Genomic DNA, 17,909 nt, shown 5'->3' on the forward strand with positions numbered 1-17,909 from the left:
GTGGCTGGTGAGGCCTGTCAGCAGGCAGAGTGACTTTGGAGAAGGATGGGCAGTGAGCTGGGCCCTGTCTCAGCCTCCTCCAGGCCAGGCCTAGGAGTGCGTCCTACGGGCAGGGCGGAGTGAAGCACCACATACAGTTCTGAAAGCTTCTCTCTGCTGAGTCCCAAGGAGGTGGTGAGAGCAGGGAGCCCCCCAAGAGCTAGGCTTCCCCAGGAGATGAGGTGCCTTGTCTTGATTATTTCACTGAAACAGTACTGTGCTGTCAGCATGAGTTAGTGCATGATGAATCAATGAGCAACGTGTACAGAGGAGCATTTTCCCTAAGAACATCAGCAGTCATGAGCTGAAGCCTAATAGGGAAGGCCAGGAAGTTACTAAGCCAACTGATTTCAACAGCTAAGGGGCAAAGAATGATGGTGAGACTCACCCAGTGATTCATTCCACACAAGTTTATGGAGCCCCTGCTGTATTCAAGGGCTTCCCTTATGACTCAGCTGGTAAAGAATCTGCCTGCAATGTGGGAGACCTGAGTTCGATCCCTGGGTTGGGAAGATCCCCTGGAGAAGGGAACGGCTACCCATTCCAGTACTCTGGCCTGGAGAATGCCATGGACTGTATAGTCCATGGGGTTGCAAAGAGTCAGACACGCTGTATTCAAGGCACTGCACTCAGTGGTAAACATCTTTTGTGGGCTAGGCTGTGAACTTAAGTTGCATGGTGATGTGAATGGCAAAGTCAAAAACGAGTTGAGAGATTCATGAATTTCCAACTCATTGGAGGATTTGTCCTCAATTTGTTTACAAAGACAGGAGATCCTGATGAATTTGATTGAAGATGAGCCTAGTATTCTCTTAACTTTGTGCTTCTCAACTAACCACCCCCTGCCCCACATCCAGTGTTCTGAAAGCCAGGTGAGGCATTCTATTGCTAAAATCTAGAGTCTTCTTTTTTTTTTTTTTTTAAGCCACACTGTGACGGTTTCCCTGGTGGCTCAGAAGAGTCCACCTGCAATGCAGGAGACCCAGGTTCAATCCCTGGGTTGGAAAGATCTCGTGGAGGAGGGAATGGCAACCCATTCCTGTATTCTTGCCTAGAGAATTCCATGGACAGAGAAGCTGGTTGGCTACAGTCCATGGGGTCACACAAAGTCATACACAACTGAGTGACTAATACACACATATACACGTGTGGCATGTGGGATCTTACTTCCCTGACCAGGGATCGAACCCACCCTCTAGTAGTGAAAGTGCAGATTCTATTGCTAAACCATAAATCGCCCCCCTCTATTTCCTTGTTTCAAAAGAAAGTTAAGTAAGTTGGTAGGACTTTAAAGATTCTTGCACTTGAAAGTTTCTTAAATTCTGGTCACCAGCTATTGTTTATCTATTCTGGAATTTTAAATAACTCAATAGCTATCTGATTTAGCAGACATTTAAATCCTAGTTATTTTTCTGACCTGTGCAATGGAAGGATCAGGGATCTTTAGGGTTTTCTCTAGCACTAACAAAATTCTCCAAGTCAGGCTTCAGCAATACGTGAACCGTGAACTTCCAGATGTTCAAGCTGGTTTTAGAAAAGGCAGAGGAACCAGAGATCAAATTGCCAACATCCGCTGGATCATCAAAAAAGCAAGAGAGTTCCAGAAAAACATCTATTTCTGCTTTATTGACTATCCCAAATCCTTTGACTGTGCGGATCATAACAAACTGTGGAAAATTCTAAAAGAGATGGGAATCCCAGACCACCTGACCTGCCTCTAGAGAAACCTGTATGCAGGTCAGGAAGCAACAGTTAGAACTGGACATGGAACAACAGACTGGTTCCAAATAGGAAAAGGAGTACATCAAGGCTGTATATTGTCACCCTGCTTATTTAACTTATATGCAGAGTACATCATGAGAAACGCTGGGCTGGAGGAAGCACAAGCTGGAATCAAGATTGCTGGGAGAAACATCAGTAACCTCAGATATGCAGATGACACCACCCTTATGGCAGAAAGAGAAGAAGAACTAAAGAGCCTCGTGATGAAAGTGAAAGAGGAGAGTGAAAAAGTTGGCTTGAAGCTCAACATTCAGCAAACTAAGATTGTGGCATCTGGTCCCATCACTTCATGGGAAATACATGGGGAAACAGTGGCTGACTTTATTTTTCTGGGCTCCAAAATCACTGCAGATGGTGATTGCAGCCATGCAATATCCTTGGAAGAAAAGTTATGACCAATGTGGAAAGCATATTGAAAAGCAGAGACATTACTCTGTCAACAAAGGTCTATCTAGTCAAGGCTATGGTTTTCCCAGTGGTCATGTATGGATGTGAGAGTTGGACTACTGAGAAAGCTGAGCACCAAAGAATTGATGCTTTTGAACTGTGGTTTTGGAGAAGACTCTTGAGAGTCCCTTGGACTGCATGGAGGTCCAACCAGTCCATCTTAAAGGAGATCAGTCCTGGGTGTTCATTGGAAGGACTGATGTTGAAGCTGGAACAGCAATATTTTGGCCACCTGATGGGAAGAGCTGTCTCATTTGAAAAGACCCTGATGCTGGGAAAGATTGAGGGCAGGAGGATGAGATGGTTGGATGGCATCATCGACTCAATGGACATGGGTTTCGGTGGACTCTGGGAGTTGGTGGTGGACAGGGAGGCCTGGTGTGCTGCAGTTCATGGGGTCGCAAAGAGTCGGACATGACTGAACGACTCAACTGAACTGAACTAGCACTAACTCTCCACCCTCCACTGCCTTAGGGGCTGTTGATGCTGTGATATTTGACTCCTGACTGTTGAGTCTCTGCTGGAAACCGAGGCAACACAGGTCAATGAGGCCCCACAGCCTTGGAACTCTCTGCAACCCATGGTCCTGTCTTACATGTGCATCCAGAAATGCACGTCACCCTTCTCAGGCAATAAGAGTGATTCCAGGAAGGAAGAAACTGCAGTTCAACTTTGTTCTACCTCAGTCCCTAGGGTCGCAAAGAGTCGGACATGACTGAGCGACTGAACTGAACTGATGATGTTCTCTGACCATTCACAATCCTGCGTGGCCGCCCATTTCATTAAAAGATGAGCTCCGGGGGACTTCCTTGGTGGTCCAGGGGTTAAGCACCCACCTTGTAATGCAGGGGATGCGGGTTTGATCCTTGGGCAGGAAACAAAGATCCCACATACCTCAGAGCAACTAAGCCCGCGGCAAGCTACTGAATTCATGGGCTCTGGAGCCCCTGAGCCACAGCTGGAGAGTCTGGGCATTGTGATGAAAGACCCCTCAGGAGGTAGCGAAGATCCCTTGTGCTGCAGCGAAGACCTGACGCAGCCAAATATGTAAATTAATTAATTTAGGAAAAGAAAAAAGAAATTAAAAGAAAGAAGAGCTCTGCCAGAAGGTTGTGTTTTGTGCTGCATTTAGTAGAAGTCCAGTGACGTCCACTATCAGGTGCTGGCAGTATACTGCTCCTTTATCCTCTGCTTCTCACAGGAGGAGGAGTGAGAAAAAATGGCAGAGAGGTTATTTCTATTGGGCTTTCAATACAACTTGGGAAATTCCTTATAGATGCAATATATCACTATATCAATAGCGAAGTTATGCTGTGAAGGCCAGAAGTGGCAGAGGAGGACGGCTGGGTTTCTCTGCCTTGAGTCCTGCTCACAAATTCTCTAACCAGTGTTCTAGAATGAGACGACGAGGCTCCTCTCCTTCCACCGGCAGAACTCCACTGTTTAGATTTCCCTTGGAGCGAGGGCATAGTTATATTTTGAAGCAGAGGAACTTTTTCTAATACATAATAATAATAATAACAATAACACTGGCTAATCTCTATTGGGCTTTTATAATGGCCCAGAGAATTTAACACAATATATGAATAAGTGGAGACCTTATTATAGTCTGGGCTTCCCTGGTGGCTCAGCTGGTAAAGAATCTGCCTGCAATGAGGGAGACCTGGGTTACATCCCTGAGTTGGGAAGATCCCCTGGGGAAGGGAACGGCTACCCACTCCAATAATCTGGCCTGGGGAATTTCATGGACTGTGTAGTCCATGGGGTTGCAAAGCGTTGGACACAACTGAGTGACTTTCACTTTCACTTACTATAGTCTAATGAATACATTTAAAAGTAAAAGAGAAAGAGATGACAGAGAAGCGAGCCTATATGTGCTAAGTCACAAGTCTTTTTTTGCCTTCTCAAGGCTGTATTTGAAAATTCTTTTGGAAAGTTTTATTTCTGGAACAGTTATGATCTCACTGGTGGCAACAAGACTGCAATTAGCTCATCATTCTTCACCTTACATGTTGACATTAACTGGGAACTCTGTCTAATGTCAGGTTTTGTGATTATGTGCGTGTGTGTGTGTGTGAGCATGAGTAAGACTGCCCCTGCCAGCCTCCAAGAATGAGTAAGAGGAATAACTCTGCCCAGCAAACGTTGCTGGAGGTTTGCTGCTGCCCAGGGAAGGACCACTTTGGTCTAGCAGTGGTAGTGAGTGCCCCATACTGCAGATTCCAACTTCGAAGGCATTTTCTCTTTTTGAAAAAGTGTTTATTTATTTGGCTTTGTTGGGTCTTAGTTGTGGCATGAGAATTCTTAGTTATGGCATGTAGGATCTAGTTCCCTGACCAGGAATCAAACCCAGGCTCATGCATTGGAGCACCAGGGAAGTCCAGAATGCATTTTCTTATAGAAACATGGATACAGAGGGTGGCTTAGCTATCAGACTAACGCCCAAAGCACATTTAGACTCATCGAAATGGTGTTTGAGTGCCAGAGTCAACCTCTGTTGTTATGTTAGAGAATGTTGCCTGGGTGTCTGTGTGTACACATGTGTGTTTGTGTATGTAATGTGTCATTGGTAAGTGGTCATGGGAAACGGTAAAAAGTAACGCAAGGATGATAACAACATCATATTTTAGGAGCACCCTGAATTGACCAGGCACATCTTCATTGGATAACTTCTCAATTTAACCTCTAATATGGCAGAGAAACAAGCCTCACCTTGAGCAGGGGATATGTGCTTGGCATGTCTATGTATGTTATCCCAACTTAATCTTCACTTAATTGTAAAAAAAAAAGCTCCATGAAGGAGGTGGAATGAAGTTATAGCATATGTAGGCTTAGATTCTAGAGCCAATGAAAATTATAGAGAGTCAAAATTCACCCTGAATCACATATAAAAATATACATGGTTTGATTACAACCCTGAACAGTAATAAGTAAAGACATATGACACATGCAGTAATATGTCATCTTTTATAAAGAGTTCAGCATAACATGTAATTTTAGAGATGAAGTTGCTGCACTTATTTGCAGGAGGCCATATATAAAAATAAATGCTGAAAACTTCCTAACTAAATACATAGTCCTAGTACAAATATTTGATTTTGTTCATTTATGCTCTACTATATTATTACTCCAAATTTGTCACTAAGGAAGCTTAACTTAGAAAAGTTAAGTAACTTGTTCAAACAGACATAGCTGTTATGTAGTAGAATTGAAGTTTGAATCTAGGTTTTTCTGACTCCAGGGCCTCTGCCTTCCTAAGTATTCTGACTTCTAAATAACTGACCAGCAAATGACTCTTTGAAGACTATTCATACATTAAGATTTACCTGAATTTATATGTAAAATGTTACATATATCTGTACACGTAAGTACATAGCTATGTGACTTGTACATGTATACCAGAAATTCATAAAAATGGAACACAGTAGGAATTGAATGAACCAATTCAAATGGACAAAGTAAGAAATCCAGACGAACACTAGAAAAGGAGTTAATTAGTTATCTTTTAGTGAATACTCAGTGTTTACTGTCAATGCCTATAACTTTACTATATGTGCCAACAGTTTTCTTTCAACACATCAAATTCCTGAGGCTGAAAGATGGTCATAGAATAGACATGAAAGGCACTGAAGCACATGAGGTGTAAATTTGGATCAGGATTGTATTTAAAGTCCTGGACATGTCAGATAAACACATTTTTTATCGTTTGTCCATCCATCCATCCATCCATCCATCCACCCATCCATCTAATAGAAGATGTACCATATGCCAAGCACCATGGTCAAAAATTTCTATATATTAAAAATATAAAATACATCCTCCAATAATTCACAAATGTATCCTAGTTCCCAAGTGCTAGAAATGAATCTTATTGAGTAACAAGCTAGAAATGTATACCCTGCTCAAGGGCTTTTATGATATGCTACTTTGCGTTGTAAATTCATTACAAATTATCATCTTTTCATTAACAAATCTCACCTGAATTATTCATATAGCATAGTTTTTTTAACTGGCATATTTCTTCAAATGAATACAATGGTATTTCTTTTAAAACAGGAGTGGGCCAGACTTCACTAATTGGGGCAGAATGTGGCTCCTGCACCATTAATTGAAGAGATTTTGCTTTCTATTTTATTTGTAATCAATAGAGGCCAGTGCTTTGCAGTCTATAGGATCCTCATTTGATTACAAAGTACACTGCCTTTGAGGTCAGACATTTCAGGGGTGAACACCACTCGCAGCCATTCAGATGTACTGGGAATCCCTTGGGGGTTGGAAGTGACACTGTCGTTGTTACCTGTGGTGTTGAAACCAAAGAGGAGAGGGCTAGACACAGCAAAGGACAGCAGCCAGACAGCTGTGATCATGAGGGCCACCCGTCGACAGGAGCTCTGTCCTGTGCCTTGCTGGTAGTGAACGGGCATGACCACAGCAGTGTACCTGTGAAAGGAAGGGGATAGAGAACAGACATGATAAGAAGCATCAAAGGACAGGCTGCAAAAGTTTACTGGATAAATAAGCAGGTTGATACATGCGGAAGGAGAAAAATAATTTGGTTGGAGAAACTTTAGGGAGAAAGGGGTCTTTGAGTGAACAGCAAAAAGATTGAGATAAGACAGATGAGAACTCATGGAGGGAGGTGAGCAGAGAAAGGGAGAAAGTGGAAAGCATAGCGGGTGACACTGGGTTGTCAGCAAGCTTCTTATATATCCACGAGGGCATCAGGAATGGCTGGTGGCCCAGCGTATTCCAGCCTTGTATTCACATACCCTCACACCCCTAAACCTGAAGACGCTAGGTGCTGCTTTGTGTGCCTTTATTTTCTCCCACAGTTTGCAGATAATGATGGAACTGTGCCCAAAGAGGATGTTTATCCCTGCTTGTATCCTAACATTAATTCTAACCCTTGCAGTGACAACTATTCCAAGTAGCAGAGATTTTGTAAATAGAGATGAGTAATATCTAATGAAGGCTTATTTTAAAATCAACTTTTCATCCTTCCTTAGTCTGTTCGGGCTGCCCTATCAAAAATACCGTTGGGTGACTTAAACAATGAATATTTATTTTTCACAGTTCAGGAGATCGTAAAGTCCAGGATTAACGTGCTGGTAGATTTGGTGTCTGGTGTTTAACCCACTACTTGGCTGGTGGACAGCCATCTTCTTGCTGTGTTCTCTCATGGTGGGAGGGGTGAGGCGAGCTCTCTGGAGTCTCTTTTATAAGGGAAAATCCCATTAATGAGGGTGGATTCCTACTCACCACCCAAAGGTTCCACTTGCATCACAGTGGCGGTTAGGATTTTAATATATGAATTTAGGGGTGGGGGACGTAAACATTCAGTCTACAACACACACTTTTACATGGTCAAGGCAGCTTTTTATTCTTGTTGGATATTGTCTTTTCTGTGGTATATCCACACATACATTTCCAGCTGCTTATTGGACTTGCCTGCACAATTGTTCCATGGTTGTCCCAAACTCAAGCTATCTGAAGTAGATCTTTCTATTTCCCTACATCTCTTCATCTGGCTCCAATCCCTGCCTTTCTTCAAGACATCCACGCCCAGCACTCAGACTTTTTGACATTTCTTTGGCCTTTCCATAACATTTTCTCACCCATTCATTTAACATTTCATTCATCCAGCATTTATTGGGTTCTTTACTATTATCCAGGAAATACCAAGATGTGCAAATGGGAAAATGGTCTCTTTCCTTATCGAGCTTGGAGGTACGTGGAGTGGATGGATGAAAAAGAATGTTAATATGAAATGAAAACTATTATGAAAGAAGTAAGCTGGGTGACATGTTTAAGGGTAGAGGAGGATGTACAGAAGGGGCAAACTGACACAAGACGGGAGGAAATGAGTGGGGAGAGAGGGCGCCAGCCGTGAGGGAAGGTAGGAGAAGAGCATTTTAGGCAGAAGGACAGCAGGTCCTGCAAATTTATGCATTAGAGTAACTTCCCCATTTATCCACGCACTTCTACCACCTTCTCTCTGTGATGGCTACAGCCTCCTGGCTGGTTTCCTGTGCCAGATTCCAAAATAGATTTCATTATGTCTTCCCCACCCCATGGGCCCTCAGCTGACAACTGTCTAAGATAGGCAGAATTCTAAGATGGTGCCCAAGGTTCATGCACCGTAGAACTAGCAGAACTCCTGTGATTAGACTACAAATCAACAGATTGAGTTAACCAAAAGGGAGATGATTCTGGGTGGCTGGGCCTAATCAGGTGAGTCCTTAAAAGGAACTAAGTACTTCCTGAATAAGAGAGAGTCAAAGCATGAGAAATTATCCTCCTGGCCTGGAAGAGGCAACTAGCCACATTTGGGAAGAGATCATTTGGCAGGGAACAGCATAAGGCCTACAGGAGCTGAGAACAGCCCCTGGTTGACAACCACTAAGAAAGTGGGAACCTCCATCTTATAATTGCAAGCAGCTGAATTCTACTGACTATATGAATACATTTGAAAGATGAAAACACAAGTCAGCCTATAGCCATTTTCAGCCTCTTGAGACCCTGAGCAGAGAACCTACCTACACTTTGCACAAACTTTTGCCCCGTGAGATAAAAAATGAATATAAAGTTACTACCTTTGTGATAATTTGTTACACAGCAACATAAAACAAATACAGTGTCAATACTAAGCCTTCCCCAACACGACCCCAACTTGTCTTGCCAATTTGACTTCCCACTGGTCCCTGACACTTACTTATAACTCCAGCCATGTTAGCCATGTTACCCATGTTACTGATGGGTAATCGTCAATAGTCTTTGCTCAATCCATTATCTCTTTTCCTTCCCCAGGTAGCTCATATTTTCTCTCCTTTAATCTCAGATCAGTGCTCAGTAACCATTCCAGTCTTCCATCTTATGAAGACCTCTAACTCTAAATGCATAGCACTCCTCTGCCAATCAGTCACATTGCTCTTCTGCATGCAGTGTCTTGCCTCACTAGTGAACTTACCTCATGGCTGGAGAGAGATAGACTCCGTATGATTTAAGCTACTTAATGGCTCAACTCATCTTCAGTTCAGTTCAGATCCGTTCAGTCCCTCAGTCGTGTCCGACTCTTTGCGACCCCATGAATCGCAGCACGCCAGGCCTCCCTGTCCATCACCAACTCCCGGAGTTCACTCAAACTCATGTCCATCGAGTCAGTGATGCCATCCAGCCATCTCATTCTCTGTCGTCCCCTTCTCCTCCTGCCCCCAATCCCTCCCAGCATCAGAGTCTTTTCCAGTGAGTCAGCTCTTCACATGAGGTGGCCAAAGTATTAGAGCCTTGGTATTATTCCATATAGGTCCTTGCACAAGGCAAGTAGTAAGAAGCTGTAGACTGATTGCCTCATGGATCCCATAGGTGTCCTACCCCAAAGAGGACAATTCTAATTCTATCTCAGCTCAAGGGATCTAATATATATAGCTGAGTCTACAAATGTTCAGTCTATAGCTGAACATTTATTACTATTGAAGTATAGTTGATTTACAATGATGTGTTAATTTCAGGTGTAAAGTGACATTTTAAAATATATATATTTGTGTGTGTGTGACTCTGTATGTGTGTGTGGGTGTGTATGGGCTTCCCAGGAGGTGCTAGTGGTAAAGAACCCACCTGCCAATCAAGGAGACTTAAGAGATGCATATTTGATCCCTGGGTTGGGAAGATTCCGCTGGAGGAGGGCATGGCAACCCTCTCCAGTATACTTGCCTGGAGAATTCCATGGACAGAGGAGCCTGGCTGGCTACAGTCCATAGGGTTGCAAAGAGTTGGACACCACTGAAGCGACTTAGCATGCACAAACACATATACACACACACACACACACACACACACACTTTTTCAGATTCCTTTCCCATATAGCTTATTATTAAACATTGAGCAGAGGTCCCTGTGCTACACAGTAGGTCCTTGTTGTTTATTTATTTTATATATAGTAGTGTGTATTTGCTACTCCCAAATTCCTAATTTATCTGTCCCGCCCACCTTTCCCCTCTGGTAGTCTTGTTTGTGTTCTATGTCTGTGAGTCTGTTTCTGTTTTGTAAATAAGTCCATTTGTATCTTTTTAGATTCCACATATAAGTGCTATCATATGATATCTGTCTTTCTCTGTCTGACTTACTATGATAATCTCCTAGGTCCATCTGTGTTGCTGTAAATAGCCTTGTTCCATTCATTTTTATGGCTGAGTAGTATTCCACTTTGTATATGTACCACTTTTTTATCCATTCATCTGTTGATGGACACTTATCTTGGCTATTGTAAATAGCACGTATGCTCAAATTTTCATTGTCCTCTCGGTGTCCTCTCGGTATCCAGGGAACCTGGAAGCCAGATGCAGAGAAGAACCCCCTTAGCTCCTCTTGTGCACCTCAAGGCTTGGGGCTGAGGAAGGACAGACCCTGAGCTGGAGGGGGTGAGGCAGTGCTCCCCAATGCTCCAGCTGCCTGACTCATCTACCTCTTGTGTATCTGGCCTTAGAGTTCATGTGTTAACATTTGTGTCCCCAAAGAGCCTTGCGAGTCAGCTCCAAGGGCGAAGATGGATGCAGACTCAATAGAATTTGGTCATGGCATCCTGGCATGTGACAGAGGTGGTTCTTTCTCAAGAAGGAAGAACAGAGCCCTTATTTAGTAAGGTCAAATTTAGATCCCGGCACCAACTCCAAGGACGGCCCATGATGGCCCAGTTTCCTTCTCCTGATACACATACACTACAAATCCTCCTTTGAATCCCTAACTTGGAGATGAAGGGGCAGGCAAATAGTGCCTGGCACTCCTCCAGGCCCTCACTCTGCTCAGGACTTCACACTCTGCTGGGGCTTCAAGTCAAATACATCTACCGGGGACTGGCCGTTAGCAGTGATCCCTTGAGGCACCTCAGAGGAGAGGCTGAGCCTTGAGTCCTGTAGCTGCCCTGGCCGAACACCTGCTGAGGGTCAGGAAGGAAAGGTAAGATGCACTTCCTGCCCTTCAGACCTGCAGCTGGACCCAGGCCTTCATTTACATAATTACCTTTGATATAGAGGAACCTGACCATCCCATTCATTCAGTGATATGCTGCTAAATGCTTAATAACTGGCTCTGCAGGTGAAAAAGATCCTTAATTTATACCATTTGTCAATTTATGTGGTGGAAATACTCCCACCAGTGTCCATTTCAAGTTATACCAATGGTATAGTAACTGCCTCAAAAAGCTCCTAAAGTTTTGCCATCAGCTCTCACTGGCCATTATGAGCCGACCCCAAGCCCACCACTGATAGTTGCTCATTTTCCTAAATAGGCTTTAATGTTCAGCAACTTCTTGGAGGTTCCAATTTATTCAATGAGTCAGTAAGCCCAGGGAGCGCTGTCACTGAAGGATTACATCATGAAAACAACTTCCCATAGCTAGTGGTGGCAGAGGCCAGGTCTCTTCGGGCTGCCCCGCTGCTTCTCCAGGGCATTGCAAGTCTCTGAGGCCTTGTGGGGACTTCACAGATGGTGCAGTGGTAAAGAATCTGCCTGCCAAGCAGGCGATGTGGGTTCAATCCCTGTGTCAGAAAGATCCCCTGGAGAAGGAAATGGCAATCCACTCCAGTATTGTTGCCTGGAAATCCCATGGACAGTGGAGCCTAGCTAGCAGCCTCAGTCCATGGGGTTTCAAAAGTTGGACACGTCTTAGTGACTAAGCACGCACGCATGAGGCCTTGTGGGTACAAGGGCTTCATCAGGAAACATGGTATTGAAGGGTGCTTTGTACTTAAGCAACCAGCTGCCTGGAACTGAGTTTCCCCAAGTAGCTTGATTCTATTAATTTCCTGCGGGTCCTGTTAAAATGCACATTTCAAGGCCACACCCTTGCATATTTGTTTCACTCCAGAAGTGCTTATTTTTAACAAGCAAGTGTATCTTTTGATTAGACAAGCTGGAGAAAGTCTGCATTGGGGAACATTTCTGTGTCAAAAACTCCTGTGAACTTGGGTTAGAAGTGAGAGATGAGACTACATCATGCCACTGTTACATTAATATTTTTTCTTAATTTTAAAACATGATTAAACTTTTAGAATAAGTGACACCCTTTCGCCTCCTCCCCGCCTCGCCCCCGCCCCCGCGCCCCACCCTTCACCCCAATTTGCTTCCAGGGCTTTTCCTCCAGGAAGCTTGCCACAATGGGCTGAGACCCAGAGGCTGTTCCGGCATTGGCCACCGGAGGGCGCCAGAATGCAGCAAGAGCTCCGCCAGCGCGGCGGGGTGAGAAGTTCACGGCTCACCTGGGGGCTCTCCAGGCACCGTGGGGAGGTGGGGAGGGAAAGCTCGAGAGACACCCTCTGGTTCCTGCAGCCCTGCAGGGACCCCGAATTCCCACTCAAGCAGACTGCTTAGCCTCTGGTCTGCCCCCGAATCGGTGGCAGATGACCGACCTCAGGCCAAGGCAGGGCTGGGCGTGGGCCCGATGCCCTCCCCCGTGGCTTCCAGGTCTTCAGCAAAGCTCCAGTGCGCCGCGGGCGGGCGCTGTCCCGGTTGCAGCGCGCCTGGCCAGGACCCCTCCCTTTGAGCTCTTAGCTTTCCGGGTCCTTGCTGGCATGGCGGGAACACTGGCAGTGTGCTCAGTGGTAAGTCCATGGGTGTTGGAAAACAGGCTGATTAGCGACTGAATCCCACTTGGCCTGCCGCTGAACTGTGGGGCCATGGACCAGAGATACCACTTCGTTGAGACCCAATTTCCTCATCTGCACTGTGGGGATAATGGCTGTTTTGGGTATTGAATGAGATGATCTCTGTGAAGTTTTTAGCACAATGCCCAGTACCTATTAAGCATTTGAAAAACAGGATTATTGTTGTTGTCATTATTATTTGCTAGCCCAGGGGATCTGTAACTGTTCATATCAATCAGTTTTGGGGAGGGGGGTGTCTGCACCTTATTCCTGATTATCAGGGAACATTAAGTTTATTTATTTCTCAAATAAACAAGTGTACAGCACTTTCTCCCAGTCAAACAACGGTTTGAAGTGCTCTACAAATATTAACTCATTTGTTCTTCATAACAACCCTTCTGCTATGATCCCCACTAAATGGAAGGGCACTGAGGCCCAGAGAGGTTAACTGACTTATTCAAGGTCACATTGCTATGAACTGGTTAAAAAAAAAGTGCTAGTGTTAGTTGCTCAGTCATGTCAGACTCTGTGACCATAGCCTACCAGGCTCCTCTGTCCATGGGATTCTCCTGGCAAGAATACTGGATTGGGTTGCCATGCCCTCCTCCAGAGGATCTTCCCAACACAGGGCTCAAACCCTGGTCTCCTGCACTGTAGGCAGGGAAGCCTATGGAGTGGTAGAGCAAGGATTTCCAGCCAGGCGGCATGACTCAGGGCTAAGGGGCCCAGAGTGTGGCCAAGCCTCTGAGACAGGCAGTAAGCTAGAGGAGAAAGAGGCTGCCTGGGTCTTTCCACCTTCACCTACCAGCTGTGAGATCTGGGCAAGCTTACCTGAACAGTCTAGCCTTCAGACTCTTTACTTGCAGAATGCAGGTAATACACCTGCCTTGCTGGGGTGTTGTGACGGTCAGCATAATGACAAGCTTTTGGTGCCTGGCCTATAGTACATGCTAAAGAAACGGTAGCTATTGGGTTGGCCAAAAAGTTCATGTGATTTTTTTCCTTAAGATGGTGTGGAAAAATCTGAACGCACTTTTTGGCCAATGCAGTATTTCTATTGCTATCGCTTTTAGATTCACTCATGTTAGGATCAGCAGAGCGGTAGCCAGGTCATTGAATACAAAGGAGATGTGCCTGAGTTACTCCCAGGAAATGGCACCTACAAAGCTAGGTGCCAGCCTGGCCAGAGGCCCCTCCCTCCGAGCCCCATCCTCGCCTCCAACAATGAAGGGGCCACTGGTTGGCACAGACAGAGGGGTGTGTGAGTCAGAAGATTCAGGTTCTAGGCTCAAAACTAAGAGGCTGTGGGACCCTGGTGAGCATTTAGTTTAACTCATTCCTGTACCAACAAGTTAAACTCTTACTGCCCCTCGGACTTCCAATTCTTTGACTGTGGTTCGTGGGGTTGGCACTTTCCTGAAGGTCTCGGGTCCTCACAGAATTCGGCCTCGGCCTGGAGCCCTGTCGACCGGTGGGAGGTGTGTGTGTGGGAACCGAGGAGGGTGCGTCCTGAGAACGCTGCAGCGGGACGGCAGGAGGCTGGGCCGGGAGGGAGGGCCCGAGTCTGACTCCCCGCCTGGGTTTAATGAGCCCCCGAGCCCTGTGAGCGCTGCTTTTCACCACCTTTCATTTGGTCAGACAGGGGGCTCAATAAATCTTTAGTTCTGTGGACTCCCCTCGTGGAATTGTTGAAGGAGAAGGCTTTTTGCAAATGACTGGGAAGCCCGTTGCAAATATAAAGTGCTTATTTAGATGCAAACTAAAACACCCAAGGTGCCTGTGACTCATCCGGCACCTATTGTGCTCGCTGCAAAGCCGCGGAGGCTTGCCTGTGTGATGGGTGCCATTTGAGAGCCACTTAAAGAACTCCCTGGTGAATGAATTTGGTTGCATTATTCCCGGCATCCTTGCGGAGGACCCGTATTCTCACCGCTCGCTCGGATCTTGTCCTCCTCCTTTGACACTTTCTCAGCCCTCTCCCCGAGTTAGCTCTGACCCAGGGTGCGGCGGGAGGGGTTGGCCCACTGGGAGGCAAGGAGCCAAGGGGTGGGGGGAGTCTGGGGGTGGTGTTCACCCACTCTGCTTTTTAGAAAAGAAAAGGCAGCATTAATGCCAGCATCCAGAGCTATGCCTGAGAATCTAATGACAATGGTATTACTTGCTTTCAAAAACCCTTTTATCATTTCCTTTTCTTTTCTATCTCCTACTACCCTGCTATTACAGATCGGGGCTTCATGACCAAAAAATGCTGAATCCATTTGGTCAAGTTTGTCAGATGGGTGACTAGCATTGTGTGAAGACCAAAGGTCTGCATGAATGATTGCATTTTTAATGAATTGACCAGCTATTTGGCATCCCATGAACAGAATTTAATGCTGTGTACTGCAAACTGCTGTGAAGGATAATAGAGGCAGCTTTTCCAAGGCCTGTTTTCCGTCCTAGAAGAGGGAGAAGGCTACAGTTTAAGGTCGGTGAGGGTTGGTTCCTTTAGACCTACAAGCCAAGAGGGGAGCATCCTTGTCCATTGGGGTCTAAGATGGGAACTTGTCCCTCAGGTTGCAGGTAGGTGAGTGCTGTGCATTCTGGGAATTCTTCCTGTGTGAGACAGAAGCCAACTCAAAGTGTGCTCTTGTGTCTTAAGTTGTGCAAGTAGCAGCGTGTGTCAAGCATGGCTGCTGCCAGCAAAATGGTGCTTTTGTGCAAGTTACAAAAAGATACCCTCTCCTGGCTGGTGAGTTGTAAAAAAGTACCCTCTCTTGGTCTACTCAAGGCTTGGGAATGAAGCCCTGGCCGGATTCAGTTCCCACACTCCAGCCACAACGGGCACAACCTCACCTGCCAGCCCCATGCCTGAGAGTGTGTGTGGGTGGGGCGTGTAGTTCAGCTCAGTCGCTCAGTCATGTCCGACTCTTTCTGACCCCATGGACTGCAGCACGCCAGGCCTCCCTGTCCATCACCAACTCCCGGAGTTCACTCAAACTCATGCCCGTCGAGTCGGTGATGCCATCCAACCATCTCATCCCCTGTCGTCCCCTTCTCCTCCTGCCCTCAATCTTTCCCAGCATCAGGGTTTTTCAAATGAGTTTGTTCTTCGCATCAGGTGGCCAACGTATTGGGGTTTCAGCTTCAGCATCAGTCCTTCCAGTGAATATTCAGGACTGATCTCCTTTAGGATGGACTGGTTGGATCTCCTTGCAGTCCAAGGGACTTTCAAGAGTCTTCTCCAACATCACAGTTTAAAAGTATCAATTCTTTGGCACTCAGCTTTGTTTATAGTTCAGCTGTCACATTCATACATGAATACTGGAAAAACCATAGCCTTGACTAGACGGACTTTTGTTGGCAAAGTAATGTCTCTGCTTTTTAATATGCTGTTCAGGTTGGTCATAGCTTTTCTTCCAAGGAGCAAGCATCTTTTGATTTCATGGCTGCAGTCACCATCTGCAGTGATTTTGGAGCCCAAGAAAACAAAGTCTTTCACTGTTTCCATTGTTTTCCCATCTATTTGCCATGAAGTGATGGGACTGGATGTCATAATCTTAGTTTTTTGAATGTTGAGTTTTAAGCCAACTTTTTCACTGTCGTCTTTCACTTTCATCAAGAGGCTGTTTAGTTCTTCTTCACTTTCTGCCATAAGTGTGGTGTCATCTGCATATCTGAGGTTATTGATACTTCTCCAGGCAATCTTGATTCCAGCTTGTGCTTCATCCAGTCTAGCGTTTCTCATGATGTACTCTGCATACAGGTTAAATAAGCAGGGTGACGATATACAGCCTTGATGTACTCCTTTCCTTATTTGGAACCAGTCTGTTGTTCCATGTCCAGTTCTATCTGTTGCTTCTTGACCTGCATACAGATTTCTCAGCAGGCAGGTCACGTGGTCTGGTATTACCAACTCTTTCAGAATTTTCCATAGTTTGTTGTGATACACACAGTCAAAGGCTTTGGCATAGTCAATAAAGCAGAAATAGATGTTTTTCTAGAACTCTCTTGCTTTTTCAATGATCCAGTGGATGTTGGCAATTTGATCTCTGGTTCCTCTGCCTTTTCTAAATCCAGCTTGAACATCTGGAAGTTCATGGTTCATGTACTGTTGAAGCCTAGCTTGGAGAATTTTGAGCATTACTTTGCTAGTGTGTGAAATGAGTGCAATTGTGCAGTAGTTTGAGCATTCTTTGGCATTGCCTTTCTTTGGGATTGGAATGAAAACTGACTTTTTCCAGTCAGTCACTGCTGAGTTTTCCAAATTTGCTGGCATATTGAGTGCAACACTTTCACAGCATCAGCTTTTAGGATTTGAAATAGCTCAACTGGAATTCCATCACCTCCGCTAGCTTTGTTCATAGTGATGCTTCCTAAGGCCCACTTGACTTTGCGTTCCAGGAGTGTATAGGCACACCCTTAAAGATGGGAGAGGGTAGGGTTGGAACTAGAAGGCTAGAGGCCCAGAGGCTGTCCTAGGCGCTCTTTTTGTGCAGCTCTTCCCTCACTCCTCCAAGGCTGATCTGATTCTGTTCTCATGACCTCTCTGAAGGTGCATATTTGTGGTGTACAGATTGGCTATCCTCAGACAGGGATCCCTGGATCCAGTTTAATATTCCTTGTTCAAGGCTCTGAAATAGGTACAGCAGGGACATTCATGGGTGATGAGGAGCTAGGATGGTATAATTGTTGGGTGGTGGAGATAGTGATGTAGCAAACCAAACTCAGTCCATTATTTCTGTAAATCATATATTTCTGAAAACATGTACTAAATGTCCAGAAATCACACAAAAGGCATAGATGCTATGGGAGGAATTCTGTTCTCAGAGAGCTAAAAATATAAAATCCCTAACAATCCCTTTACTTTTTAACAGCTTTATCAAGATATAATTCACATACCACACAATTCATCTAAGTATAAAATTAATGTGGGTTTTTTGGTATGTTTACAGAGTTATCCAACTGTTCCCCTTTATTTTTAACACATTCTTTAATGGTATTAGTTTTAGCATTATGGACACA

General features: G+C 45.1%; 1 protein-coding gene across 3 annotated transcripts in view; it reads right to left on the reverse strand.

The window, feature by feature from the left end:
• DRD3 (dopamine receptor D3) overlaps window positions 1-17,909 on the reverse strand; it is a 47,393-nt gene that overhangs the window by 15,356 nt on the left and 14,128 nt on the right. For all 3 annotated transcript variants that reach the window (XM_088840564.1, XM_088840540.1, XM_055418405.2), the window contains exon 3: window positions 6,566-6,708. In XM_088840564.1, coding sequence (XP_088696690.1) covers window positions 6,566-6,708 — 143 coding nt within the window. The remainder of the gene's footprint in view (window positions 1-6,565; window positions 6,709-17,909) is intronic.

Source organism: Moschus berezovskii, chromosome 1, assembly GCF_049115385.1.
Source record: "Moschus berezovskii isolate FMDL1 chromosome 1, NW_MosBer_1.0, whole genome shotgun sequence".
Taxonomy (NCBI): Eukaryota; Metazoa; Chordata; class Mammalia; order Artiodactyla; family Moschidae; genus Moschus; species Moschus berezovskii.